Source organism: Eucyclogobius newberryi, unplaced genomic scaffold (assembly GCF_026437365.1).
Source record: "Eucyclogobius newberryi isolate DKJ021-1_F unplaced genomic scaffold, fEucNew1.0.hap1 SCAF_4, whole genome shotgun sequence".
In the NCBI taxonomy this organism is placed as follows: domain Eukaryota; kingdom Metazoa; phylum Chordata; class Actinopteri; order Gobiiformes; family Gobiidae; genus Eucyclogobius; species Eucyclogobius newberryi.
In genome coordinates, this window is record NW_027316056.1 from 21,644,261 (window position 1) to 21,671,954 (window position 27,694).

Sequence of the window (27,694 nt, forward strand, 5' to 3'; positions counted from 1 at the left end):
ATTAGTAAGTAGTAGTAGTAGTAGTAGTAGTAGTTATTAGTAAGTAAGTAGTAGTAGTAGTAGTAGTAGTAGTAGTAGTAGTTATTAGTAAGTAAGTAGTAGTAGTAGTAGTAGTAGTAGTAGTAGTAGTTATTAGTAAGTAGTAGTAGTAGTAGTAGTAGTAGTTATTAGTAAGTAGTAGTAGTAGTAGTAGTAGTAGTAGTTATTAGTAAGTAGTAGTAGTAGTAGTAGTTATTAGTAAGTAGTAGTAGTAGTAGTAGTAGTTATTAGTAAGTAGTAGTAGTAGTAGTAGTAGTAGTAGTAGTAGTTATTAGTAAGTAGTAGTAGTAGTAGTAGTAGTAGTTATTAGTAAGTAGTAGTAGTAGTTATTAGTAAGTAGTAGTAGTAGTAGTAGTAGTAGTTATTAGTAAGTAGTAGTAGTTATTAGTAAGTAGTAGTAGTTATTAGTAAGTAGTAGTAGTAGTTATTAGTAAGTAGTAGTAGTAAGTAGTAGTAGTAGTAGTAGTAGTAGTAGTAGTTATTAGTAAGTAGTAGTAGTAGTAGTAGTTATTAGTAAGTAGTAGTAGTAGTTATTAGTAAGTAGTAGTAGTAGTTATTAGTAAGTAGTAGTAGTAGTTATTAGTAAGTAGTAGTAGTAGTAGTAGTAGTAGTAGTAGTAGTAGTAGTAGTAGTAGTAGTAGTAGTAGTAGTAGTAGTAGTAGTAGTAATTATTATTAGTTAGTAGTAGTAGTAGTAGTAGTAGTAGTAGTAGTAGTAGTAGTAGTAGTAGTAGTAGTAGTAGTTATTATTATTAGTAAGTAGTAGTAAGTAGTAGTAGTAGTAGTAGTTGTAGTTATTATTATCAGTAAGTAGTAGTAAGTAGTAGTAGTAGTTATTATTATTAGTAAGTAGTAGTAGTAGTAGTAGTTATTATTATTAGTAAGTAGTAGTAGTAAGTAGTAGTAGTAGTAGTAGTAGTTATTATTATTAGTAAGTAGTAGTAGTAGTAGTAGTTATTATTATTAGTAAGTAGTAGTAGTAGTAGTAGTAGTAGTAGTAGTAGTAGTTATTATTATTAGTAAGTAGTAGTAGTAGTAGTAGTAGTAGTAGTAGTAGTAGTAGTAGTAATTATTATTAGTAAGTAGTAGTAGTAGTAGTAGTAGTAGTAGTAGTAGTAGTAGTAGTAGTAGTAGTAGTAGTAGTAATTATTATTAGTAAGTAGTAGTAAGTAGTAGTAGTAGTAGTAGTAGTAGTAGTAGTAGTAGTTGTAGTAGTAGTAGTTATTATTATCAGTAAGTAGTAGTAAGTAGTAATAGTAGTAGTAGTAGTTATTATTATTAGTAAGTAGTAGTAGTAGTAGTTATTATTATTAGTAAGTAGTAGTAGTAGTAGTAAGTAGTAGTAGTAGTAGTAGTTATTATTATTAGTAAGTAGTAGTAGTAGTAGTAGTAGTAGTAGTAGTAGTAGTAGTAGTAGTAGTAGTAGTAGTAGTAGTAGTAGTAGTAGTAGTAGTAGTAGTAGTAGTAGTTATTATTATTAGTAAGTAGTAGTAGTAGTAGTAGTAGTAGTAGTAGTAGTAGTAGTAGTAGTAGTAGTAGTAGTAGTAGTAGTAGTAGTTGTTATTATTATTAGTAAGTAGTAGTAGTAGTAGTAGTAGTAGTAGTAGTAGTAGTAGTTATTATTATTAGTAAGTAGTAGTAGTAGTAGTAGTAGTAAGTAGTAGTAGTTATTATTATTAGTAAGTAGTAGTAAGTAGTAGTAAGTAGTAGTAAGTAGTAGTAGTTGTTGTTATTATTATTAGTAAGTAGTAGTAGTAGTAGTAGTAGTAGTAGTAGTAGTTATTATTATTAGTAAGTAGTAGTAGTAGTAGTTATTATTATTAGTAAGTAGTAGTAGTAGTAGTAGTAAGTAGTAGTAGTAGTAGTAGTAGTAGTTGTAGTAGTAGTTATTATTATTAGTAAGTAGTAGTAAGTAGTAGTAGTAGTAGTTATTATTATTAGTAAGTAGTAGTAGTAGTAGTAGTAGTAGTAGTAGTAGTAGTAGTAGTAGTAGTAGTAGTTATTATTATTAGTAAGTAGTAGTAAGTAGTAGTAAGTAGTAGTAGTAGTAGTAGTAGTAGTAGTAGTAGTAGTAGTTGTAGTAGTAGTTATTATTATTAGTAAGTAGTAGTAAGTAGTAGTAGTTGTTATTATTATTATTAGTAAGTAGTAGTAGTAGTAGTAGTAGTAGTTATTAGTAGTAAGTAGTAGTAGTAGTAGTAGTAGTTATTAGTAGTAAGTAGTTGTAGTAGTAGTAGTAGTAGTAGTAGTAGTAGTAGTAGTTATTAGTAGTAAGTAGTAGTAGTAGTAGTAGTAGTTATTAGTAGTAAGTAGTAGTAGTAGTAGTAGTAGTTATTAGTAGTAAGTAGTTGTAGTAGTAGTAGTAGTAGTAGTAGTAGTAGTAGTTATTAGTAGTAAGTAGTAGTAGTAGTAGTAGTAGTAGTTATTAGTAGTAAGTAGTAGTAGTAGTACAGAAGAGTTTAAAGATTTTTTTTTTTTAATTGGTCAAATAATAACCACTTAGTTACAGTGTGGTTGCTATGTAACATTTATGGCGTGACCTTTATAGCCCTGTCCAACCAGGACGTACAATTATGAAGTTCACCAAAATTATCAAATAAGAGAAAACGAGTCTTAAAATATAATTATGTTAACTATGTTTAAGTAACATTTGTAGATTAAACTCTCAAATGCACTTTAAGCTATACATGTATATATTGTGATTATAGAAGTAGTATATAATATAATGTTGTATTCTTCTCCCTGACCTTGTGCACAAACTGCTCCACCCGTGTCTGCAGACCCCACACTTCAAACTTGACCGTGACCAGTTTATATGAACACATGATGGGCTCCTGAGTGTCCCTCCAGCCCTCCTGGAGAATGCCCCGTGACGTCTTCTCCGATTTGAAGTAACGCAAATCCTACAACGAACAGCAGAAATGTCTTGCAGTTCGTTTACACATAGTTATTGTTTGTCAAACTGTCTCCCAAAGCGTACGTATTGAATTACACAATTTCACCAGGACAACTGAAAACCTGCATATAGATATAACGTTTTAGTGTCAAGAATATCGTTAGAAGAATCACCATTTTGACTGAACAGTGAAACCCTTAATTGTCTTTATTTCACCAGTCCAGCTTTATGAAATCAAACTTTCTGAATGACAAAGTAACAATCTTAACAAACACTTAAATAAATACTTGACATGTAGTCTAATTTTTTTGAAGGTTTGACTGAACTGAAATTACTCATTGTTGCTTCCTACAATTAACATGATAATAATGTTGAGTTCTTAGTTACATTATGAATCACAATTATCGACTAAATGGATAATTTTGACATCCCTACCTGCATAGTTCCTTAAACAATACCTCAAACGTAGTAGAGATGAGAGACGCTTACCTCAGAGTCTTTGTAGTAGCGCTCTGGGATCTCATCATATGCAATGTCAACAAAACAAATCTCCCTGTCTTGGTCCTTCAACTCTGTGTCGAAGATCTGCAAAACAATTTTAAAAATCAACATTTGTCTTGGTGAGCGTCAAAAATAAATCTCTTTACAACCAGCAGAGGGCACTCTAAGCCAATTCGTTTCATCTGTTAGCACACTTTGATAAGAAGCTACTTTACAGAATTTGTAAACGTAAAGATCCATTACAACGGAAACCTGCCCCACACAATGTACTTAAAGTTGTGAACAGTGTTGGATAATGATCTTGAATATTCACCCCGCGCACACACACAGCGTCAAGGACATAGACCACGTGTGTAATAGCAGTGTCAGAGGCGCCTAGATTTATGAAGCATTAACTGTTATAGCAAAGGCAGTCCCAGGGAGATAAGTCGCCTTTTTATCAGATTTTTGCGGCATAATATTTCTGTGTTAAATTGCACGCGGTAGATATTGGAAGAAAAATGTAACACACAAAGAGAAAGCATTATAGAGTTACAATTAATAGGCTTATTGTTGCACAGGGCGTTATTTTCCTGCTGACCTTGTCTACACATCAGAATGCAAACAGCATAACATTCATGCAAGTAATTCATGGTCAATTAAATTACAGCAAGGCCACAGTATATTGTGTTTAGGAGATGCTTATTTAGTGTTTTGCTTGGACTGAAATCGTTGCTGTAATTTTGAAATGAACAAATCTAATGCATGCAAAAGCCTTTGTTGTGGTACGATCTAATTTTGGTGTCTGTGCATTTTAATATCTTCTACTTTTCCCATGTGTTTTATAATGCAGAAGCAATGCACTGGCTGGTGCAATGAGGTGACATGTCAGTGCATATAAGAGCAGGAAATCGAAAGAGTGAGTCGTGAGAGCTGCAGAGAGAAAGAGAGAGAGACAGAGAGAGAAAGAGAAAGAGAGAGAGAAAGAGAGAGAGAAAGAGAGAGAAAGAGAAAGAGAGAGAGAGAGAGAGGCACAAGTGGAGGAGGTAAACGCTGACAAGCAGCAGATAAGGCGTGACAGAGAGGGGGACTGTGGGTATGTGTGTGTGTGTGCGCGCGCGTGCGTGCGTGTGCGCGCTTATACAAAGCAAGAACACGATGTCACAATGTAGAAAAAACATGATGACGACAACACTATAACATTAAAAGTATATTAATGGGAGAAAATAAGCACAGACAACTGGGTGAATGTCGATGACATTTTGATGAAAGATTGTACACTGCTTCTAAAGCAGTCTTGAGAGGACATGGGCACATTATAGCCATAGTCTCTGAAAAAAGAAAAAAGGGAGAAAAAGCTAAAAGATCTGCAACAAAAAATGTAATTGTTGGAGGAAAACCATGTCAAGTGTGTCCTAAAATGCTACAAGATATAAAAAGATAAGAGGAGAAATTAATGATGAAGAAAATGCTATTTACCAAACAAAGATATGAGAGTGGATCAAAACGTTCTAGTACTAAGACTATAAAACAACTTTTTTTTTTTAAATTCCAGACGATATTAAAAGAAGATGATATAAATTCCTTTCTGGACACACTCAATTTGCCTGTTATGTCAGAAGAATGAAATAAAAAATCAAGAGCTAAAATTACTGATTTTGAAGGCGCAATCAAAAGATTAAAGAACAATAAATCCCTGGGGAGTGATGGGTTCACCTCAGAGTGGTATAAAGCTTTAAAAGACACACTTACTCCTTTCCTTTTGGCACCTTTTAACTGGGCACTTAAGAAAACTCAGACCGAAGCCATTATGTCTCTGATACCAAAAGAAGGGAAGGACCGAATGGATTGTGCCTCATATAGACCCCGTGTCACACTTACACGCAGAAAAATAGAACAGGTCGGATATATATTTTTTTTCATTTCTATCGTCCTTGAGTTAATGATACATTTTAATTTGTTGATAGATTGATGATGATCATGATATATGTTTAAACTCCCTGGCAGTGTCCTTTCAGATCCTTATCTTCACAGTCTCTGGACTGAATTACCTCATATGATTGAGAGTACGCCAGCAGAAACATAAAGTGAGTAATTGATTAATTAATTGCTTCATTTGTAATGCTACAATCATCATCAGTTTATATACAGGCTATGCAGCCTTTACTTCTTGAATTTCAACACATTCAAAGAAGCCTTAGTTGATGAAACATTTTCTCATTTTTTTCAATTTTTTAGATGGATATTAATATATCACCTTGTCTTCTCTTGTGTTATATGCATCTATCATAACGTCCCAGTGATTCACCGAGGCAGTCTTTCCATCCGTTTTTACATGACTTTGTGATGAGACACTTGTGCAGGGCACACAGAGGGATCTTATAGAACTGGCACAGCCCTGGCACTCTGACATTTCCCTGATATTACACACTATTATACACTAATGTGTTGGTCTCATGCCTTGATACATTTCAAGCCATTTGTCTACCACGCACAACTATTTTTTATACTGGGGCAATGGCAATGCAGCCTTTCATTGGATGACTAATGTCCATATAAACTGCAGAGTGTAATAAAATATAGCCAACTGCCTAAATTAAATTAGTCTATCCAACAAGTGGAGAAACTTTTGGCAGGAGCGCAAAGCTTCTGCATAGCTGGCTGTATCCCTGTATTTCTGTTAGGTCTAGTTGCCAAATGGTGTTATTCATGAAGCATCAGCGTTTTACTTGGTGCCATACGTTAAAATAAGCAATTAGAAATGGCATGTTCTATATAAAAAATAAAAGGTTTCACAATTTAATGCAATAACGCTTACGAAAGCACATGGATACTTACATTGTCGTTACTGCCTTTGTTGTCTTCATATTTGGTCTCTATGTGGATGGAAAACTTGGGTAAAAATGAGCACTGCAAAAAAGGTTAAAAAAAAAACAAAAAAGTCATGACTACAAACATGTACAAGATGTACACTTGTGACTAATCCTTGCATGAAATAAAGTGAGTCATTTTAGCTCCCACATAAAAATGGTGACAATAAGACATTCCACTGCTGTCACAACACTGCCATCCCATCCTTTTATTTGCAGTGATTCACATACATTTGTGACGGACAAATTAAACACAAAAAGATATACTCACCGTGTATTCTTCCAGTTGAGATGTAAATGAATAACAAAACAATAACAAGTTTAGTTAAAACTGTGCCCTCAACATCAGATAGCACATTTAAAGGAGGAGAATGATGTCTGTGGCAAGAGGTGACACTGACCTGTGATGGTGTAAGGGTAGTAGTTCCAGGCTTTCTCCGTCACATAAAAGATTTTGGGCACCACGGCTCGAGCCCAGCTGGGTAATTTACTGCAGAGGTGCACAGACAGACACAGAAGAGAGAAAAGAAGGTGAAGAGGAGGATAAGATGACTTTGGCTTGAGCTTCTACAATCAATGGATGGGCGTTTTCACATGTAAAAGGAAAAATCTGCTCTCAGGGATGAATTGTGAGGATGAAGTGTAGAGCGGTTTGATTCATGGAGAGATGGCCCCGAGTACAGATGGTATTGTACAATCCAATTCCTAAAAAGATACTAGAACTAGGGCTGGGCAAGATGGCAAAAGAATTACTCTTTCCCATGTATTGTTGGATCAAATGTTGATTTTAGTCGTCGTTGAAATTTCAAAACTGCTTTTACTAGAAATTGAATGAACATACTAATGCCATTAAATAAAAAAAATCTAAATAATTCTTCTGAACTCTGCTCCAAATAACATACCAATACTGGCAAGGAATATGCTTTAGATCTGTTGATTATAAAACCCAAGCTGATTACACCCATTTGAATATGATTTGATTGATTATTTGCACAGCCTTAGAGGACATCGTGGGTCTCACAAACTCCAAACTACTGTATTTATGTACTCGGTAGGAAGGGATGGGCAACGATATTGACAAAAATGAATATCTCAATATTTTTGGGGAGTTTCCCGCTAATGATATTCAGGCGATATTATGTCAATCCAACAGAAATGTGTTAAAATGTCTTGTAGCGCATTAGTTGGGGTTTAATATTAGACAGATATGAAATATTTGTAAAATGAATCACACAATTGTAGAAATATCCCCTTATACTTATTTGAAAGTAGAATGTTTTACTATAAACCATATAAAACATAAATAAAACGAATGCACAACAAATCCAACGTTCAAGTCCCTTTTACCAGAACCAAAGTTGATCAAATTTGTCAATTTCCGAAAGAACTTTAACTTAATTCAACTTGAATTAATTCAATATTTTCCATTCGTCTCATGTCTGATGAAATGTCCTTGACCGTTGGTGAGGTTTGAACAGGTGGTTATAACGACACTGAAGGATAAGAAAAATCTGTAGACAGTTCATTTTCAGACCATCGAAACCTCACTGTCGGCTGTTGAATCTTCATCAAATCTGCAGGCTTTGACTGACAGGCCAAACGGTTTCCTGATCTGGACAGAAGTGGCACGCCCAGCATGAGGGCCGAGTAAAAACAGTCTTGGGCGTTGTGTTGGGTCTTTCTCTAGTTCGCCCTATTCCTCCTTTTCCACCTCTTCTCTCGCTCTCGATTTCCCTCTATCCCTCAACAAAAGACATCGACATTCCACCCACACTTCCATCTGCTGATTCCTGTGCTTGTTCCCTCCTTGTTCTTTTAAAAGATCTCCGCCACAAAGCTGCTGTGATGGAGCCCACGTTGCCAAATGTGCAAGCTAAGTGGGCGGCAGCTCAGCATTTTCACACAAGCCTATGTTAGCATTTGGTATTAAAAAAGTAGTACACATGGTAATTGCGTCCAAGTCATCACCATCATGCCATATCCAATCTCGAATCGCTCAATGATGCTGATACTGTGTGACTAGAGGGAATGGGCAGGTTTTTACAGAGAAAATGAGTCTGGACGTTGGCAGACTGTGAGCATGTCCAGCCCGAGTCCCTGATGGTTGATTCAAACGTGTAGCATTCCCATAGACAGATGGACTCTCATTGAACAGCTCTGCGTGGTGTTTGGAATGAAAAAAGTATATTTCTTTAGTTTAGCATTTGGTTCAACTGTTAGTTTTTTTGTTGAACCATTGCAAAAGTTAAGAGCACAGAAAAAAGGGTTGATAAGGGAGAAGATTTTCTACTTTAGATGCAAAATTAACTCATTATCAACATACAAAAATCAGTGTTGAGATAAAATTCCAATTGTTGATATAATGTGTACGCAAATTTTAACCATGCTCAAAAGCAATTCATGGGTTTCAGACATTAGATTTCTTCCTGAATTTAATATGTATAGCAACGGTCCTCTGTTAGTACAACACAATATTTTGGGGTGGCTGTAGCTCAGTGATCGAGTGCTCTTCAGCCTTGTAGAGTCAGATCTACCAGGAGAGTGGACCCACAGGTGCGATCGCAGCTGCCTCAGGTGAATACTGCCGTTGTGTCCTTCGCCCATAGTGTCTGGTGTGTGAATGGGTTCCTTGATGTAAAGCGCTATGAGTGCCTTGACGGTAGAACGGATATATACATGTAACAGTTTTTATTAATAACACAATTCAAATCAAAATATGATATATTTTGAATGGGGAAAGGTTCTCACAAAATGATTACAATCAGGAAGGAATCATTTTCCTGAAACCCACAAATAGAATGATATTAGTAAGTCAACAAGCTTTACAAAAAAAATTAAAATGCAATAGTTTCCTTGCTCACTCTGCTCCACTGCAGAGCACATTTGTGCTGACTCACTAGAATTGGTTTTGAGTCGAGCGAGTGCTGACGCAGGTATTTGTGCTCAAATGATCTTCGACATTTCTACATCCATACTTTTCTTTTTAACACCGTTCCGTCAAATCCTGTTGCAGTCACGCATTGTTACTTTGTGCTTGACCTTGTGTCTTTGATTCGCAGAGTTTTTAAAATGAAGGTCATATTACAGAAAAATGCAACTTTCTGGTGATAAAATATAGGACACATCCAACATAACAATTTCTGAACAATAAGACAAGGCCTTTCTATCATAGGTTATTTTGTCTGAAAAAAACAGGATATACCCCTGAACTGGAAGTAACTCAACAAACACAAATGGACCAATGCTTTTGACAAACTGAGGGTGATGTGAGTGGAGCTGGCTGACCTGTTGAGGTAGACCCGTTTCTCTGTGAACTGTCCTTGGCCGTGGACTGGATCCTCAAAGGGCTCGTTCTGCACCACCTCCACACCTTCTCCTCTGTCACTCTGCTCGTGACTGTGTTTGCTGATCATGTACAGCTGACCGATCCGGTACTGAAACACAAAACAGACACATACATTTACTTTAAAAACGATAAAGACAAGTTTAATATCACAAAATGTATTTAGTCATTTCCTCAATTCAAGTCCTCAATTCAAAACAATGCATACAATATTACAGACAAATGCATCTACAGCGCAAAATCACAAAAATAAATAATTCTATGGTCATCAAAACCATAGTTTCTTATGCACAAGCTGTAGTTCAGTCATGTCCCATGGGTTATTTCATGTGTAACATAATTAGATAATCTTTGGTGTGTTTACAGTGGAAAGTAAAAGGCCCAATTGCTGGAACAAGCCTTTTGATGAAATGTGTAATTGGAGCTCAAGTTGATTAATGTTTATTAATTAATGTCCATATAATAACATTGTCTTCATTTGACGCAATAGAAAGGTCTATTTAGTCCGTAATCTTCACAGGATCTGGTGCACAGTCTGTGAAGAGCAGGAAGAAACACATGCTAAATAATGAAAGTTGTCAAAGGAGAAGGGATCAAGGGCTTTTAGAGATGGGAAAGGTGAGTAACAACGACTGATTAGAAAAAGAAATTAATAATTTCCACTTGGACCACTTCAGCCAAATTCATGTTATAAAATACTGTCATACCTTTGAACAATGTAGTTTTTTGTATAAATCCAACATCTCAGCTGACTGAAAAGATTGGGACTGATAATTGAGCATGTGTACCATTTATGACAAAGTATATATCATAGCAGACAGTAAAAACTGGGCTAGTTCTGATGCTTGAGAAGTTAAGGTTTTTATTGTTGGAGTTTGATTGTTTTTTATTATCGGCCAGATACAATATGGTGTATTTGTCACATCACTGTCAAAAACTGTACGCAATAAAATTGCATACACATCATTATACATTGTCGGTGTAATCCCTCATTCGTCCAGGCGTGTTCCATAGTAGAAAAAGCTTCAGTTGTAGTCATCTGGACTCAGTTAGAAAAAATAGACGTTTCGACTCTCATCCAAGAGTCATTGTCAATAAAAGAATTTAGATCGAGAACTCCGATATTAATACTGTTCTGTGGTAAGACCCGCCCATTGGGCGGAGCCTTCCTGAAGTAGCAAGAGTTGTTTGTTTCAACAGAAACTCCCCTCTTGTATCTACCGAGCTAGCCTATTCAGAATTTTAATGGGCTATTAGAATCCTCTTTGTCTTTGTGAGACCCTGGCTCAACCACCCTGAGTACCTGATTAGCATCTAAATGTCTTTGTCCTGGTCCTCTACCTTTCCAGGGGTTCAGTATCCCATTATGTATACCAGGAAGATTGAATCTTAGCCCTCCATTTCTGTTTAAAGAAGGTCTTTCTTTTTTAACAAAAATAGCTTCCTTGACTCCTCTTTCAAACCATCTTTTCTCCCTGCTTAAAACCTTCACCTCACCGTCTTCAAACGAGTGATTAGAGGCTTCAAGATGGAGATGCACGGCACTCTGAGGTCCTGAACTTGTATTTCTTCTGTGCTGATAGAGCCTCTTGTGTAGAGGCTGTTTCGTCTCACCTATGTAACGTACTTTACAGCTTTCTTCACTGCATTGGATCGAGTAAACTACATTGCTCTGTTTTTGAGTCGGCAACTTGTCCTTAGGGTGAACCAGTTTTTGTCTTAAAGTGTTGCCTGGTTTAAAATAAACAGGGACTTTGTGTTGTCTAAAAATTCTCTGCAGTTTTTCCGACAGTCCAGACACATAAGGGATAGAAACACCCTTCCTTCTCTGTTCAGTTTCCCTTTTGTCCTGCTTCTTTGTTCTCTTCACTCTGTTGAGGGCCCAAGCGGGGTAACCACAGGCTGAGAGGGCATTTCGGACATGTTTTTCCTCTTTCTTCTTGCCCTCTGAGCTGGTGGGCACACCTTGAGCTCTGTGTTGTAGGGTTCTGATCACTCCCAGCTTGTGCTGTAGTGGATTTAGTTCGGGAACTCGAATCTGTAGCCAGGAAACTAGCAGACAACAGGAATCACTTGAGGTTCAATCTTAGATGCAGACAGAACAACATGATCCCGAAGAGCCTGCAGATCAAATCACCGGTCAGAGGACACAGAGCAGAGAAGATTTGGAGAAGGAGCCTTATGCAGATGCTCAGTGAAAGGATCCAGGAAAACAACGTCAGAATTGATAAATTGAAAGACAGAACTGGAACTTTACAGGAGAAATTAACCAGCATACTCCCTGAAGAAGTTTTCAAAAGAGTGCTGAATTTTACACAGACAGCACAAGAAGCACAGCACAAGAAGAGCAAGGAACGCCAGATCAAGAAGTTCAACATTCTTTTGAACAAAAAGAATGCAGGTGAGGTCGAGCTAGACATTAGAACTGAGACAGACAAATTAGCGACCAGCAAAAACAATTGGATTAAGAACCTATCAGATCGTGTTCTGACACAGGCAGAAAAGGAGGTGCTCTCTAAAGGGCTCAACTTTTCTGTCACCTCTAAACACATCCCTACAGAGGACTACATCACAGCCACTGAAACGGCAATTAGGAACAACAAAATGACTGAATCGGAGGCTGCAGACCTGAGGTTACGTGTCACAGCGACTCTGAAGTGTGCCAAACCACCTCCTTCAAATATCACATCTGAAGAGAGAAAAGCACTTTCAGCACTAGAAAAAGATCATAGCATCAACATCCTCCCAGCAGACAAGGGACGTTGCACTGTGATTCTCAACGCAGCTGATTACGAAGCCAAAGTCCACACCCTCCTCGAGGACACGACCACATACGAGCGCTTGAAAAGAGATCCGACCAGTGGCTACAAGAAGAAAGTGATAGACTGTTTACAAAGGCTGGAAAAAGAGGAAGCGATAGACCGGCCTCTGTATTACAGACTGTATCCTGGTGAAGCCATGCCCTGCATTTATGGCCTTCCAAAAATACACAAAAAGGATGTTCCACTCAGACCCATAGTGTGCAGCACAGATTCTATCACTTACAATGTGGCCAAGCATTTAACAACTATATTGGCTCCGCTGGTGGGGAATTCGGAACATCATGTGGAAAACACGCACAACTTTGTGAATAAAGTGAAACAGCTCCAACTGGACCCAGATGACCTCATGGTTTCATATGATGTTGTGTCCCTGTTCACCTGCATCCCGACCTCTGATGCAGTAGCAGCGGTGAGGATCAGACTGCAGGAAGACACCACCCTACAGGAAAGGACCAAACTGACACCTGAACACATATGCAAACTGTTGGACATCTGTCTGAACACCACTTACTTTCAATTCCGGGGACAATTTTACAGACAGATTCATGGCTGTGCCATGGGCTCGCCCGTCTCTCCCATAGTGGCCAACCTGTACATGGAGCACTTTGAGAAGAAGGCACTGGCCTCATTCTCAGGCATAGCCCCAAAACTGTGGCTCCGCTATGTCGATGATACGTTTGTAACAATCAAGAAACAAGAGCTGGAAACCTTCTCTGATCACATCAATGCTGTGGACCCACATATCAGGTTTACAAGAGAAGACGCTAAGGAGAATCGCTTGGCCTTTCTTGATTGTTCCACGATCAGAGGAGAGGACGGGAAACTCCAAATAGAAGTATATAGGAAACCTACACACACGGACCAGTATCTGCTCTTTGGTTCCAACCACCCACTACAGCACAAGCTGGGAGTGATCAGAACCCTACAACACAGAGCTCAAGGTGTGCCCACCAGCTCAGAGGGCAAGAAGAAAGAGGAAAAACATGTCCGAAATGCCCTCTCAGCCTGTGGTTACCCCGCTTGGGCCCTCAACAGAGTGAAGAGAACCAAGAAGCAGGACAAAATGGAAACTGAACAGAGAAGGAAGGGTGTTTCTATCCCTTATGTGTCTGGACTGTCGGAAAAACTGCAGAGAATTTTTAGACAACACGGAGTCCCTGTTTATTTTAAACCAGGAAACACTTTAAGACAAAAACTGGTTCACCCTAAGGACAAGTTGCAGACTCAAAAACAGAGCAATGTAGTTTACTCAATCCAATGCAGTGAAGAAAGCTGTAAAGAACGTTACATAGGTGAGACTAAACAGCCTCTACACAAGAGGCTTTATCAGCACAGAAGAAATACTAGTTCAGGACCTCAGAGTGCCGTGCATCTCCATCTTGAAGCCTCTAATCACTCGTTTGAAGACGGTGAGGTGAAGGTTTTAAGGAGGGAGAAAAGATGGTTTGAAAGAGGAGTCAAGGAAGCTATTTTTGTTAAAAAAGAAAGACCTTCTTTAAACAGAAATGGAGGGCTAAGATTCAATCTTCCTGGTATCTATAATGGGATACTGAACCCCTGGAAAGGTAGAGGACCAGGACAAGGACATTTAGATGCTAATCAGGTACTCAGGGTGGGTGAGCCAGGGTCTCACAAAGACAAAGAGGATTCTAATAGCCCATTAAAATTCTGAATAGGCTAGCTCGGTAGATACAACTCTTGCTACTTCAGGAAGGCTCCTCCCAATGGGCGGGTCTTACCACAGAACAGTATTAATATCGGAGTTCTCGATCTAAATTCTTTTATTGACAATGACTCTTGGATGATAGTCGAAACGTCTATTTTTTCAAACTGAGTCCAGATGACTACAACTGAAGCTTTTTCTACTATCATTATACATTGTACTTTCGGTCCCGTCCTTGCTTGTCTTTTGATCATTTTACAGCTTTTCAGTGTTAAATCTGTGACATGGTGTGACAATGGTAATGAATCTGAGCTCAGCGATGGTCGTATTCTCCAGGAGTCCACACGTTTGCACTGTCTGACCTTTATCAGAGCTGCTTCCCGAGCTGGCAGCGGCTGTCAGAGGGGGTGAGGGGCTGGTTTGTATTGTTCACATATGCAGCTGTACTGTACTTTATTAGTGAGATTAAAATAATTGCACTTGGAATGGACCTCTGTTGACCACAGCAGAATTGAACACCTGTTCAACCGGTGTTCAACCAGAATTAAACACTGATTTTGGGCGTTACAAAAATAAATAGAATTGAAATTGAATTGAAACACCTCACAAAAGCAGAACTGCAATCTACAAATACTCTGAGCCATCACACAGTCATCGAAGAATGTCTTCTTTGGTTAGTGGTCAAAATGTGCAAGGCTGATTGGAGTTATTCAAAAATGCATTGGTAAAATAACTTGAAATGTTGCAAGAATAAATGGTGATTGCTTTGTGGCAGTGTACACTCTCCAATTGCCGAGTTCAAAGTGTGTTTATAATTGTTGACTTGCTCAGTCATTATGGAGCTGGACAGAGGGCATGCCTGTTCTGGAAGGACAAGGGCCCAATCATGTGTGTGATTACACTCTGGAGCTGCACTCAAGAGGCAGAACGTGCCACAGATCAGCACCAAATCAGAGCAGCTTTTGATTAACAACATGAATCAAGCAAATGTGGCTTGATTATGTTCTTTCCATAAGCCACATCTTACATTTGATCACTGAAGTAATTAAGAGTAACTCGTGACTGTTGCAGCCTTGTAAAATGTCTTTACTTAACCTGTTACCACCCACCTATTTTCGCCCTGTGCACAATGGTTGGACATACCCAAATGGCATTGCTTATTAAAAGAGGATCTTATGTTCCACATGCAAGTGTGATGCATCATTAGAAAGCTTAGGCCTTCTAGTTTCTGCAGATGTGCACATGAACACTGTCAGGGCTTCAGAACTTACACTACAGAGGCCCAAACATAAACAAAACATCCTTTTTTAGTCTCGCCTGAATATTGTCAATTTGTAATGGTCCTGAGCATGACATATTTCATTGTGTGCATATGCTGTTCACTGTACATGATGTTTATCTTGTTGACAACAACTGTGTAAAGTTTCAGATCTCTAGGAACAGGCATTTTGGTGCTGTTGACCTTTTTGTATCAAAAAGTATATTCGGAACAAGTGATCCAAATATGTGCCAACTGTGCCAAACTGTTGTATTACAATTTTAGCACCTCTATGATCATAAAACATACATTTTGATGTTTTATAGGCCACTAATAGCAATTATAACCGCTAAAAAAAGAATATGTGAAAATGTGTAAATATGAGTTTACCCATGAATTTCCCATATAGAGGTTAAAAAAAAAAAAAATTATAATATTTTTATTTTATTTTTGTATTGGTATAATAATACATATATCTAACAAAATGCACGTCCAAAAGGCTAATAAACTCAGAAAACGTTATGCGCAAAATCCTGCCGAGAAATCTGGCTCTTTACAGCCTTCCCGGAGCCTTACGCACGAGAACAGGGAGAATTCTGTGTAAATAAACCCTTTGTCCCGCCTATCAGGAAAAAGGTCTCCTGATTGGCTAGAATAATATGTCACTCAAAGTCTCCTGCGTGCCTGTTAGCAGAAGCTAAGGGCTAAAAACAAAGATGGACGCGCGCTTCGGAAGCGCCGAATTTTTTTCCTCCGGAGGCTGTAGCAAACAAACCCGGTGACAGAAAAATTCGTGGATGGTCTCATTCTGTAGGTAACAGTCTAAGGAAGAGATCGATGTCAAACACTATCGTATAAGTCAAACAGGTCATTTGTTATGGACGGAGAAATGCGGCGGACAAGCGCATTCTCGTCCGGCGAGAAACGAAGAAAAGTTTGTTTACTTGACAATATCTCGAAATCGGATAACTTCAGGAAAAATACAAGTGGATATTGTTTTTCAATGGTTCCTTACGGACAGACTGAGTACAAGGATGTACAGAATTAAAGCCGTTTCGTCCGTCATAAACAGCAAACAGGTAGGACATGCGTTTGTAAAAGTTGAGACTTTCTCACAAACTATTGGCAATTGCTTCTTGGGGCATATTATTCAATGTAAATCAATGACATATTCGTTTTGTTGAGAAAATAAGCTTTAAAATGATGTATGGCTTGCTGGTATTGACCACGGAAATAAAAGTGATGATGTAAGAGAATATTTGAGATATAGAAAATGTTCGCCGGCGGACAGGTGGGTGGTAACAGGTTTTAAAGCAAAGACAATCTCCCTCTTGCCCTTGAAGTTTAGATGAAAGTGAAAATTACACTGAACATGTCATATTCAAAGCAAATGAATGGCAGGACTTTACATTGTGCATAATAATTAGGGCGAAGCGATATGAGAAAAAATGAAAGCCCATTTCCCCCCTTTAATTTTGTCTTTTAAGTACTATAAATGGCTTTAAATATAAATTATTTGAACATAAACAATACATAATTTTAATATTTGCCATTTGACCCCCATAACAAAATCTAAATCTAATCTAAAGTCTGAATTCTGTTTAAAATCTTTACGAACAGAGAATTGGTAGAACTAAGACTATATCGGTAGTATCATCACCGTAATATTAGTAATTAAGTCATACTTTAAAAGAAAATCCTTGAAATTTGATCTTGAAATTATTGTGTCCAAAGTTTATTAAAATATCGCAATAACATCTATACTGTGATTGTGGATCGATACGTTGCCTATTGCAAATATTTCAAATATTGTGCAGCCCTATCACTGTCAATTTGAAATACCGGTAACTGAATCATGATTCAAATGGGATGAAGTTGCACAGCTCTAACACTAATGCTTGGTGGACTTGATGTTAATTCAGTAAATCACCAACAACATTTGACTATGTTATGTTAAGAAATTCAAACCAAAGTTTCAATGTTTCCATGAATAGTTACTGTGACATTCAACCACAACCGCTTTCTAAATACTGCATTTCTAAATGGATACAGTGTCGTCATTTCACACGCATCAGTTCGTCCTTTATAAAGCTTTCATAATCTCTTTTATTAATACCTTTTCAGTGACATTTCAGGAGCTTTGCCTGTGCCTCTACAAACAGCTCTCCACGCAGAGTGCTGCTGAAGCCACTGTAAATAATGCACGCGCTCTCATCATCATACACTGTAACCATGAGTTGAGGGGGGGAAACAAAGTGGTCTGAATGAAAAGAAAAGCACAGGACTAAAGGGGCTGTATCCACTTAAAATCACTGCCAAACAAATGTCTTTGCCCATTTTAATCCTCATCACAGGCTCAAGTGATCAGGGCTAAAAATATTGAGGACTTGCCTCTCTGCCTTGTGTGTGCAATCACTGGAAAACTCGATGTGAGTGGACAGTAACAAAATTCTTACTAGGCAAGGTTAGGTAACAACAAATAAAAGCCTGCACTGACTGGTGTGCTGTGTCGTTTCCTGGACATGAGCAAAACAAGAAATTACTTGACAAAAGAGCTCTTGCAGCGGTGCTCAATGGACACACACTTTGGTTTGAAGATGGGCATTGATTAAAAACAAAAATGACAAAGTATGTGTTCTTCAAGGCCAAACGATGCCAAACCCATTTTTAAATTAGAGGTGGGCGATACTGAATTTAAAGAAATTACATAAAAATAAAGATTACACGGCATATTTGTTTCTACTTGTTTCACTTTTGTCTCTTGTTTATTATAGAGTGCACTCAATATTCACCTTTCAAACCAAACTGATATATACAGTATAGTTACAGAGATAGAGACATACATGGGTTTCAGTCATGTGACTTGTTTGTCGTCACCGCCATGTTGAAGACGTCACCGCAGGCTGTGGCCCATCTCTGCTGTTAGTTGGTCACGAAAGACAGTGCATTGAATTGAAAATGAAAACAGTTGATACTTGAAGACAGAAGTTACTGTTATGACACCTAAAAAGCGTGCGACATGCGGCTTTCATCCTCATGATGGCAGTAGCATGAGTGCCACTTACACATTAGATACACGAGATACACGAGATACACGAGATACACGAGATACACGAGATACACATAGATACGCATAGATACACACAGATAGACATAGATACACACAGAGACAGAGACAGAGACAGAGACAGAGACAGAGACAGAGACAGAGACAGAGAGACAGACAGACAGACACACTCGTGTATGCATTGTGGTCTGGCCGTTTTTGAAAGCTTTATCATCAGTGAAACATGAGATGACAAAACAGAGGAAACCATTTAAATCAATATGTGGTCTATGGAAAGTCCCTCTCATTTCTCTGTACTCAATATTGCTACAAAAGTTGAATTTTGAGAAGACAACATGAGTAAAATGCAGTGTTTAGAGCGAGAAGAGGCCCGAGGATTATTGCAGAGCACCGTGGTGTATCAGGCCTCATGCCCAAATGACACGGAGAGCGCAGTTAAATAAATGAGAGTAATAAAGCAAGTCAGGCGTGAACGGACAGCGAACGAGCACAATCATTTTCTGTCTACAGCTATGATCGTCGCCCCGTTACATGCGCTCTATCATCAGAGCGGCGACCATGCTGCGCTGGTCTTGGTGCAAACACTTGGACGTAGGATGGTATTGGTATAAAAAGAGCCTATATGTTTATTTGATTTAACCTTAATTTATCGAGGTCAATTGAGAAATTATTCTCATTTCCAACAACGACCTGGTATCTTCTGCAACTGAATAATTTGTACCTTTACTGATCCCCTGTGGTTGGAGTTAATACTTGTACCATCACTCAATAATGCTCCAATAAACGTGTGCACCCACTTTATCTTTAGTGGTAGAAGCTCAGGGTTGAAGTACATGATGAAAAGCAAAGTAAGAATGTCAATATAACAAATACTTTGAGAAATTGACCCCAAATCTAGGGAGTGGAATAGAAAGCAAGACATTATAATGTAATGGCTATTTCATTTTAAACAGCACCTGTATGTTAGGAATAAATAAGTTTCATACTTGTTCAGAATAATTAAAGACAATGGGCCAAATGGGCCAAATAAAGTATCTAAATCTGGGAGAGTGCAGCCTGTGAAGACCCAGGTCACACACCTCTTGGCCTCCATGTGTGCTACACTAATAGAAACACTAATCACTGGGTTCTGCAGCAGTCGGCCATTGTAATGACCCCTGGGAGCCGAACAGCACAGAGATTTGGGCTCACCACGATCCAAACGTCATGACCTGAGGCAACCCCACAGGTCATGTGGTGAAAGAAACAAACAGCAACATTTGCCTAATAATCTTTCACTTGCCAACAATATAAGAAAATATTTGAAATTTGAACAGATGGGTATCTCTGAAACTGTGTTAGAAAAGAAAACCATCTTCAATAATCAGGGTGACCTTAGCTTTACAGCTGACATTGATATATATTCTGCAAGTCAGGGCGACGTGTGATATATAGGGACAAGCTTTATGTATATGTATCAGAAATGACCAATCAATCTGTTATTTCTCTGAATATAACTTTGATGAAATGCTTTGACTTTGCCGTCTTCACCATTACAATAATGACAGTACTAATTCAGATTACAAACACTGTGGGCAAAGGTCAATTGAGAAAAGGTCCAATATCAATACTTCTTCAAATGAGTATTTATCAATATTAGTTTTCGTGTCCATGTATTTTTGACAACCCTTAAGGGAGGGTAAATGTAAAGGCTGAAGTAGTGACAAAGCAAATAAGATGTCTGCAAATGTCTAAATTGTGTGTGTTTTGATGTTAACCATGTAAATGTTATGCCTCGCAGTTTGTGTTATTTTTCCGTCTTGTTCTGAAAAAAAAAAACGACACATTATGCAAAAAAACTATTTTTAAGCGCTTTTAACCATAGCATAGTTGTCCTCCCTTGTTATTAACCACTTGAAGTTGTATTTAGAGTGATCCATACACATATGAGCATAATCCTTTCTTTTCCTGTGGACAAGACGCCAAATGCTCCTTCCGTCCAGCCCTTCGCCGCTCCCTGTGCCACGCCCACCTTTCTTTACTTACATTGTGCAGCTATTTTATTGTCGTAAATGGTGACACACAAAATGGTTTTATTTAAAATGAACATTGATCCACAGGCATTGTATAAAGAAGACAAAAGCCAAATAGGTCTTCTTTAATTATAAAAATATGGTAACCAACCTAAATCTGTAAAGTAGGCCTGTAGTCGATTAAAGTCATTCTTGGTCGACTAATGACCTGTCCTGTGCAACTAAACTAAAAGGGGGTTTGGAATGTTGGAAGATCTTGCGCAATTGCACATTCCCTGTATAAAAAACATTTTATACATACTTTCTTATCAAGCTTATCTTGGCTTCTATACTCGATATGCCAATCACGAAAACTCTCCTGCTTTTGTTTTTGTTAACATAACACAATTTTGACTATACTAAGACGCTGCTGAATTATACAGTATATGCTGAGGTGCCACTGCAGTTTCATTTGCCCTTATGGCTCACCCTCCCTCCACTATACAATCTTCTTCTTCTATTGTGGGCACATTTAATCAACTGGGCCGCATTGTGGAGTGCAATGCAGAGCTGTTCCAGGAAGATACTACGGCTGCAGCGACATAATCCCGACAGTCAACAAGTGGAGCGGCAGTGTAATCAGAGTGTGTATATGAAGAGGAGGGCAAAGCATGAAGACAATAATCAAGGTGTGTGTCATATGCCAGAGACACCTTAAAGATCAGAAATCAATGTACAGAATTAGTCAGGCCTTGCCTCCAGTGAGGAAACAAATATACTGAAGTTACAGCTGGGCGATATGGCAAAACGAATACGAATAAAGAAAACCAAGATAAATAAATAATAATAATAGGCACGTGTTGCAAGTTTAGCCTTTAGTAGCTAAGTACATCCAGTGGCTCTCTGGCCACTGAACATGCGAGCCTGCACTCCCGCATGAACGTTTTAACAAATCAGAGCCAGAGTTGCTATTTCTAAGAAAACCAACCATTTTGAAGCATGAAAAAGTTTCTGATTTGAAAACAGGCAAAAAGCACCGCAAAATTTGACCTTTGTAAAAGCTGTAAGAGGCCTGTCAGCCGAACACACAGGTTTAAGCTAGCAATGCTCTCTCCAGTTATTTTAGATCCATGGATCACTCATTTTAACAACACTTTATTAAGACATTTGTTCATGTCAAACAAACTTTTAACAAGTAAGAGAGGGGAAATAACACTGAGAAACGGCACAGATTTCTGCAGAATTAACAGGCGACTCATTGAAATCTTATAGAAGAGATGGGACACAACTTTCACAAAACAAGATGAGATACGAGATTGGGTCTACGACACAGGTCAGTAATGTGCGGACTCCGGTCCGGATACAGACCTGAACCTCTGACACCAAACAGCATAAGCCCCTCATTCATGGAGAACAAGCAGTGCAGCCTCCCCTTGAGTTGATGATGAGCGGGTTTTAAGAAATGATTTCAAATGAACTGGGAGTCTGCGTCTTCACGTCTCCTCTCTCTCTCTCTCTGTATCGCTCCAAACACACAGGAGCCCGACCCGCACCATGAGGCCGGGTCCTGCGCTTCACCGTGTGCCAGATCACAGCGCGGCATGAGGAAGCTTTAACTGCGCGGGAGCTCAGTGATGTCTGTTTTAACACTTTTCTAGAGCCGTGAAGTTCCAGACCTCGGCGGAAATGTTCTCAAATTGGACCACGGTGAAAGTTTATTAGTGACCCTTGGTCTACAAGAAGAAAATAAAATGCTATTTTGATATCATTATAAATAAATTGTCAGTTTCCAACATTGGCCTCACACATTATTTATTCAATTACATATTTTTGCTATCATTGTAGCACTGCTTTTTAACTACTGCTTCTCAAAAAGTGTAACATTTTTGGATTAACACTTTCTTTGTCCAAGCTAAATGTAAAGTTATGGGACAAAAATCTCACAAGATAATTTTCCACTTGTGCACAGTCTTGCAGATATTTAATCACCCAAGATCTTACGTCAAAAAGCTATTCCAGACCGTCTTGCATTTGAACAGATAATGTTTGTGCATGCATTGTATGATGTACTGCTCATGCACAGCAATAAGACGCTACAACTGGATTTCACTAAAACCGGATTGCGATAAAATTTGATAACCCATAAAACTAGAATGAGCACAAAAACAACATCACCTACAAAGAGAATAGCAGTTATTTTTAGACTGAGTCACGTAGAATACAATACATTTGTTTTATAGAGACAGGTGGGATTGAAATAAACTGCTGAGGTTGCCACATGTGATGTGATATCTGTCAGATTTCAGGATCTGTCAGTGGAGGTAACAGGGCAGGCCAGCTGAGGCATACAGGCACACGCCATTAGCATTCATCACATCATCACACACAGGTGCAGTCTGAACACAAATGCAGACTAAACACAGGCTACATGACAGGTAGAAGGATGTTTATCTGAAAATAGGCACTGGAATATAGCTTGATGAATACAGGTTTATTTTAGATGACAATAGCAAACACATGACATAAATTACAGTAAAATGGACATTTAAAGACAAAATAATAGTTAATATCTGGTCTTATAGTGGTTTTTATATGGATCAAGACCATTTTAAAACAATTCAAGAAAGTGATTTCATTTTTTTCAGTATTGATACTTGATCAAATGAGCATGTAGTTTTAGTATTGGTCAGTTGCATTGTTACTTTTGACACACCTAATCTGTAGAGTAAGACCACATGATATTATCACAGAAACTACTTTTTAGTTTATGTTGAAAATTGCATGAATTTTAATGAAAATAATTCTAATACATAGTCCGGCTCCGTACCCAAGCACCGCCTTGTGCTGAATCTCTGACGCAAAACTTTTGAGTTAACTAATTAGCCACATAAGCCCTTCAGTGCAGCCTCCCCGTGTTAGACATGTGAGACAGGAAGAGCACAGCAGACGGGGAGAAAAATGAGCCTGATGAGGAAATGAAATAGATGTACATAAATGCAAAGGTGCATGTACTGTGGCCACTGTCAGCCTTTTATGAACAGGCCCAAATCGTGTTGCTATGAAAGGTTCCTTTCTTTGCCTGAGATGCACCCTGCATCGTTCAGATTGCAGCGTGGCTGGAGAGCACTTTTGCCTTCAGGCCTGTCTGACTAAATAAGAAAGTAGCACTGCGCAGACAGATGTTGCAACACTCATCTTTTCCCCTTCCGCAAGTGCAACATAAAGGTTGAAAAGGTTTTGGCATGTAACACAATGCAGCCAATCGCAGTCCAGTGTGTGATGTTCTGATGTTCTGATGTGCTTGACCTCATGTCAGCTTTACATTCTACCTCAAATCAACTTTTAAAAACAGATATTAAATTAATTTGCATCATTAGGCCATTTGATATCAAATGTAATTAATTGGTAGGTTTCATTTCGAAAAATAACGACCTATTATACTACTCTTTTTGGCTAAAATATAAAAGTGGCATTAAAGACACGCTGTTAAGTTCCAGGAAATGTCTCTTTTATGTTTAACTTATTTTTTCATTATTGCTATAGAAATGTTGCATTTGGAGATCTTTACATTCCTTTGCAAAAATTCAAAAGTGTTTAGAATAAAGGTGAACAGTGTATATACATTTAGATAATATTATTGAATACAAAAATGCTTAAAATGAGCCAAATAAAAATGTGTATATATATATTTTGCCAATATTGCCACTCCTAGTTTAGAATAGGAAAGAGTTGGCCATAATCCCTGCTAACCTGGCTATCTGCAATGAGGTGAAGGTCAGCCTGTGTGTGCTGCTATGAATTGCAGATCTGTCCGCAGCTGCTGCCTGTGCCACAAGAGGATGGTGTGAAGTGCACTATACTATGCAGCATAGCGCACGTGTGACTTTGTGTGTGGTTTTCAAAGCAGGAGGACCATATGCTCAATGCTTGGCTTGTCACCCACTTTGCATCCCAGAGTTGCCGCATGTACAGATGGTGACTGAGGCGGTTTGCTGTTGGTACACACAGTGGTCACAATTATATGAGTGTTCTTCCATAATATCTTAATATCCAACACCAACCAGTCCTTGTGCCCTCTGACTTTAAAATCTACTCCTCCGCAATAACACAATCTCTGACAACTCTACTCTATACTCATTCATTACTCATTTATTTAGTATTCAAAACTATTATTTTTTTCTCCCCCACTTTGGCAGAAAATAGTGTCAATCACATCTAAAAGCTTTTTTGAAAAGGTTGATGCCATTACCTGTCAGGCATTTTCATTTTGAAGTGACATTTTAATCTAAATTTGGTGTATTTAGCTCAATTCAGAAATCAGTGCGGCAAAAAATTAAACTTGAAAAGATCATCCAAAGGCAAATGTAACATCAGCTCAGTAGTTTGTAGCGACCTGCAGATGACCTCAAAGCATTGCCAGACATTTGGAGTTGTATGATGTCTCTGGCACAAGCGGAGGCTGAATAATAAACTTTTCCTAAAATGCTTTCAATTTGAAACTGGATTAAAATGAAGTCTCAGACATTTTCTCTCCCAAGTATAGAGCTAAAACTCAGCTAAAAGACTATGCCGTTTTATTACAGAATTGTAAATATTGTTTGCATTGATTTGTAACCGTCTTGTGGATGTTTAATCTGTGTAATTTAGTAACATGGTGACAAGCATACTCTTCATCAGAGTTACCAATGGCTGAAGCTGACTGAGTGCACTAGGATGTGTTCCGATTGGCTGAACATTGGCGGAGAAATCCAAGGGGCCAGTTTGGTTGAAACGCACAACACAGGCCATCCCAGTCAGGCCATCAAACTCTAAGCAGTTCCATCCAAGACGTCCAAGAAGAAGGATGAAGAGAGAAACTCTCTCCCCTGGTTTAAGCCAAGCTAGCTAAGCTAAGACAAGACAAAAGACATTCTAGAGAGGAATCAAGGAGGCTGACTTTACCTTCTCCTTATAAGTAATTCTGTGCCCGTCTTTGGACGTTTTATGGCGTGTCAGTTGACGCGACTTCCGGACCACACAACTACGAGATGTAGCTAGCCGTTAAAGGCGAAGTGGTGACATGCGCTAGCAAGCACGCCCCATTGACTTGAATGGACTCCATCTTGCTCCCTCGGGGCTTGCCACAGCCCCGCTGAATCAGACCACACAGAGCTGCTCCAGGGCCCGGCTGATAATTTATGGTTGGACAGAGTAAGGTGTGAACATGCAGCACTATATAAAAGAGACGATGTTAACAAAGAACTTGAGCCAACCAGAAAACTAAACAACATCTTGTGCAAAATGAACTGGTTGAATTAAATAAATGTCATTGTGCAGTAAAAACTGAAAAATATGAAAGGGCAGTAATTAGAGTAGTATAGCCACAGCAAAAGCAACAGGAAGCAGAGACAATGCCACAGATAGCACCTCCCATCCTTCTCTTGACACTAAAAGAAGAAACAAGCTATATAATCTGCAGCTTAAAAGTGTGATTGATAAAACTATGTTTAAAATAAGAACAACATTAACTCTAGTCTGACAGTGTTAATCAAAGTGGCCCTTTATCGTTTGAGATGTTTACTTAACTTTGCACTGTCCACAATACACCATAAGCTTACGGTAACTCCAGCTCTCATCATCGTGTCCATTGACGGTAATGTCTGATAAAAGCACTATAAAAGCCATGCGAGTGAACTAAATGTAGCATGACTGAATGAGTAGGAAATGAATAAAGCATGTGAAAGTGTTGGATGCATTGAGTCTGTGAATAAGAGTGCAGTTGGGCTTAAATGAAAACATCACGATAGGTCAAGGCAGCTTTGATGGGAATCCCCACTAGGATTTGTGTGTGTGCAGAGGCAGCAGGGGCACTGAGCTATATTTAGATGAAGCTGGTTGGAGTTTGACTTTATTGTCGGTGACTCGGAGGACCACATTTTCTCCTCTCTGTTCTTCCTCTCTGTCCTCTCTCTACTGCACTGCCTCTCTGTCTCTCACTGTAGCAGAGTTTAACCACTGTGACAAAAGCAAAAACATGATGGATCTAACGGCCGCAATTTCATAAGCAGCATTTAACCTCTTTAAAAAGGGAATACGTGCTGCAATTTTTAGAGCAATATATGTGCTGGGGGAAAAAAAAAGTCTAAAAACGTATTAAAATCAAGAACCAACCTTTAGCACAGTTACAACAAAGATTTTAAATTGAATCATTTCCAACAAAGTTTGTAACAGTTAAGAGATGGTAATGGGGAGTTGTGGAAAGTAACAAAGTACAAAAGTAATAGTAATGTATAGGGCTGGGTATTGCCAAGACCCTTGGTCACGATACGATATGTATCCCGATACTTGTATATCCTGATACAATTCCCTCATTACGATACGTATCACGATACATTTTTTAAAAAATTACCAAATGGGTAATGTTTTTACTCTAAATAAGAAAATGTATACATTTGTGGATAAACATGAACATTCATACATCTATTATGCTCTAATAACGTCATATATCCAACCAACTGATCCAAACAGAAATATAAGGAACACATTCTAGTAAAGTATTGCATGTTTCATGGTCTGAACTTGCTGCAGCAGCATTTTCTGCACAGATCAACTTCTGATCAGGTCCACAGCTCCTTCTCACCTCGGCCCAGAGGAGCGCAAAGAGCAGATCAAAAGTACTATTCCACCTCGTCCGAGTCCGTGACTAAATATTACCGTATAGATTTTTTGAACACAACCCTAGTACTGCACTTACTCATTACATTTTCTGGGACTTAAGTCATTTTTAGAGTGGATCCTTTTTACTTCTACTTCACTACATTTGAGAGCAGGTATCTGTACTTTCTACTCTACTACACAAAAATATACACAGGCTAAGCAAAATAATATGTCTGTTTGCCGTAACCCGACCGACCCGCTATGAAACAAGCCGACTGAAATAAAAATATCAGCATTTTGTTGAAAAAAACATAAAAATCTTTTATTTTTCAATAATTTCGCCGACTCACCGACCAGACCTTTCTAAACCGCCGTGTTGAACATTTTGCCCGCGCTGTTAAACCTGTCTTTCATCTCAAAGGACTGAGAACGCACCACGCAACACAAGCGCGTCTCCATTTTCAGTCCTCCACATGCGTCTGAAACAAAACAGAACGTGTGTAGGGGACGTCATATTGCTTTGAACAAGTTGGTTTGCGTTGTTGTTGTTGTTGTTTTATGGCGGTTGGCATCCAATTGTTGCATTACCGCCAGACTTTATTCCTCAGACTTTTCGTAGTTGACCACCGT

General features: G+C 38.4%; 1 protein-coding gene across 1 annotated transcript in view; it reads right to left on the reverse strand.

Annotated features, from left to right (window-relative positions):
• The window catches only part of LOC140377127 (cytoplasmic phosphatidylinositol transfer protein 1-like), a 60,536-nt gene that overhangs the window by 4,661 nt on the left and 28,181 nt on the right, over positions 1-27,694 (reverse strand). The window contains exons 2-7 of the mRNA XM_072462438.1: positions 9,570-9,718; positions 6,686-6,774; positions 6,556-6,563; positions 6,253-6,324; positions 3,424-3,519; positions 2,786-2,941 (exon numbers count right to left, since the gene is read on the reverse strand). Coding sequence (XP_072318539.1) covers positions 2,786-2,941; positions 3,424-3,519; positions 6,253-6,324; positions 6,556-6,563; positions 6,686-6,774; positions 9,570-9,718 — 570 coding nt within the window. The remainder of the gene's footprint in view (positions 1-2,785; positions 2,942-3,423; positions 3,520-6,252; positions 6,325-6,555; positions 6,564-6,685; positions 6,775-9,569; positions 9,719-27,694) is intronic.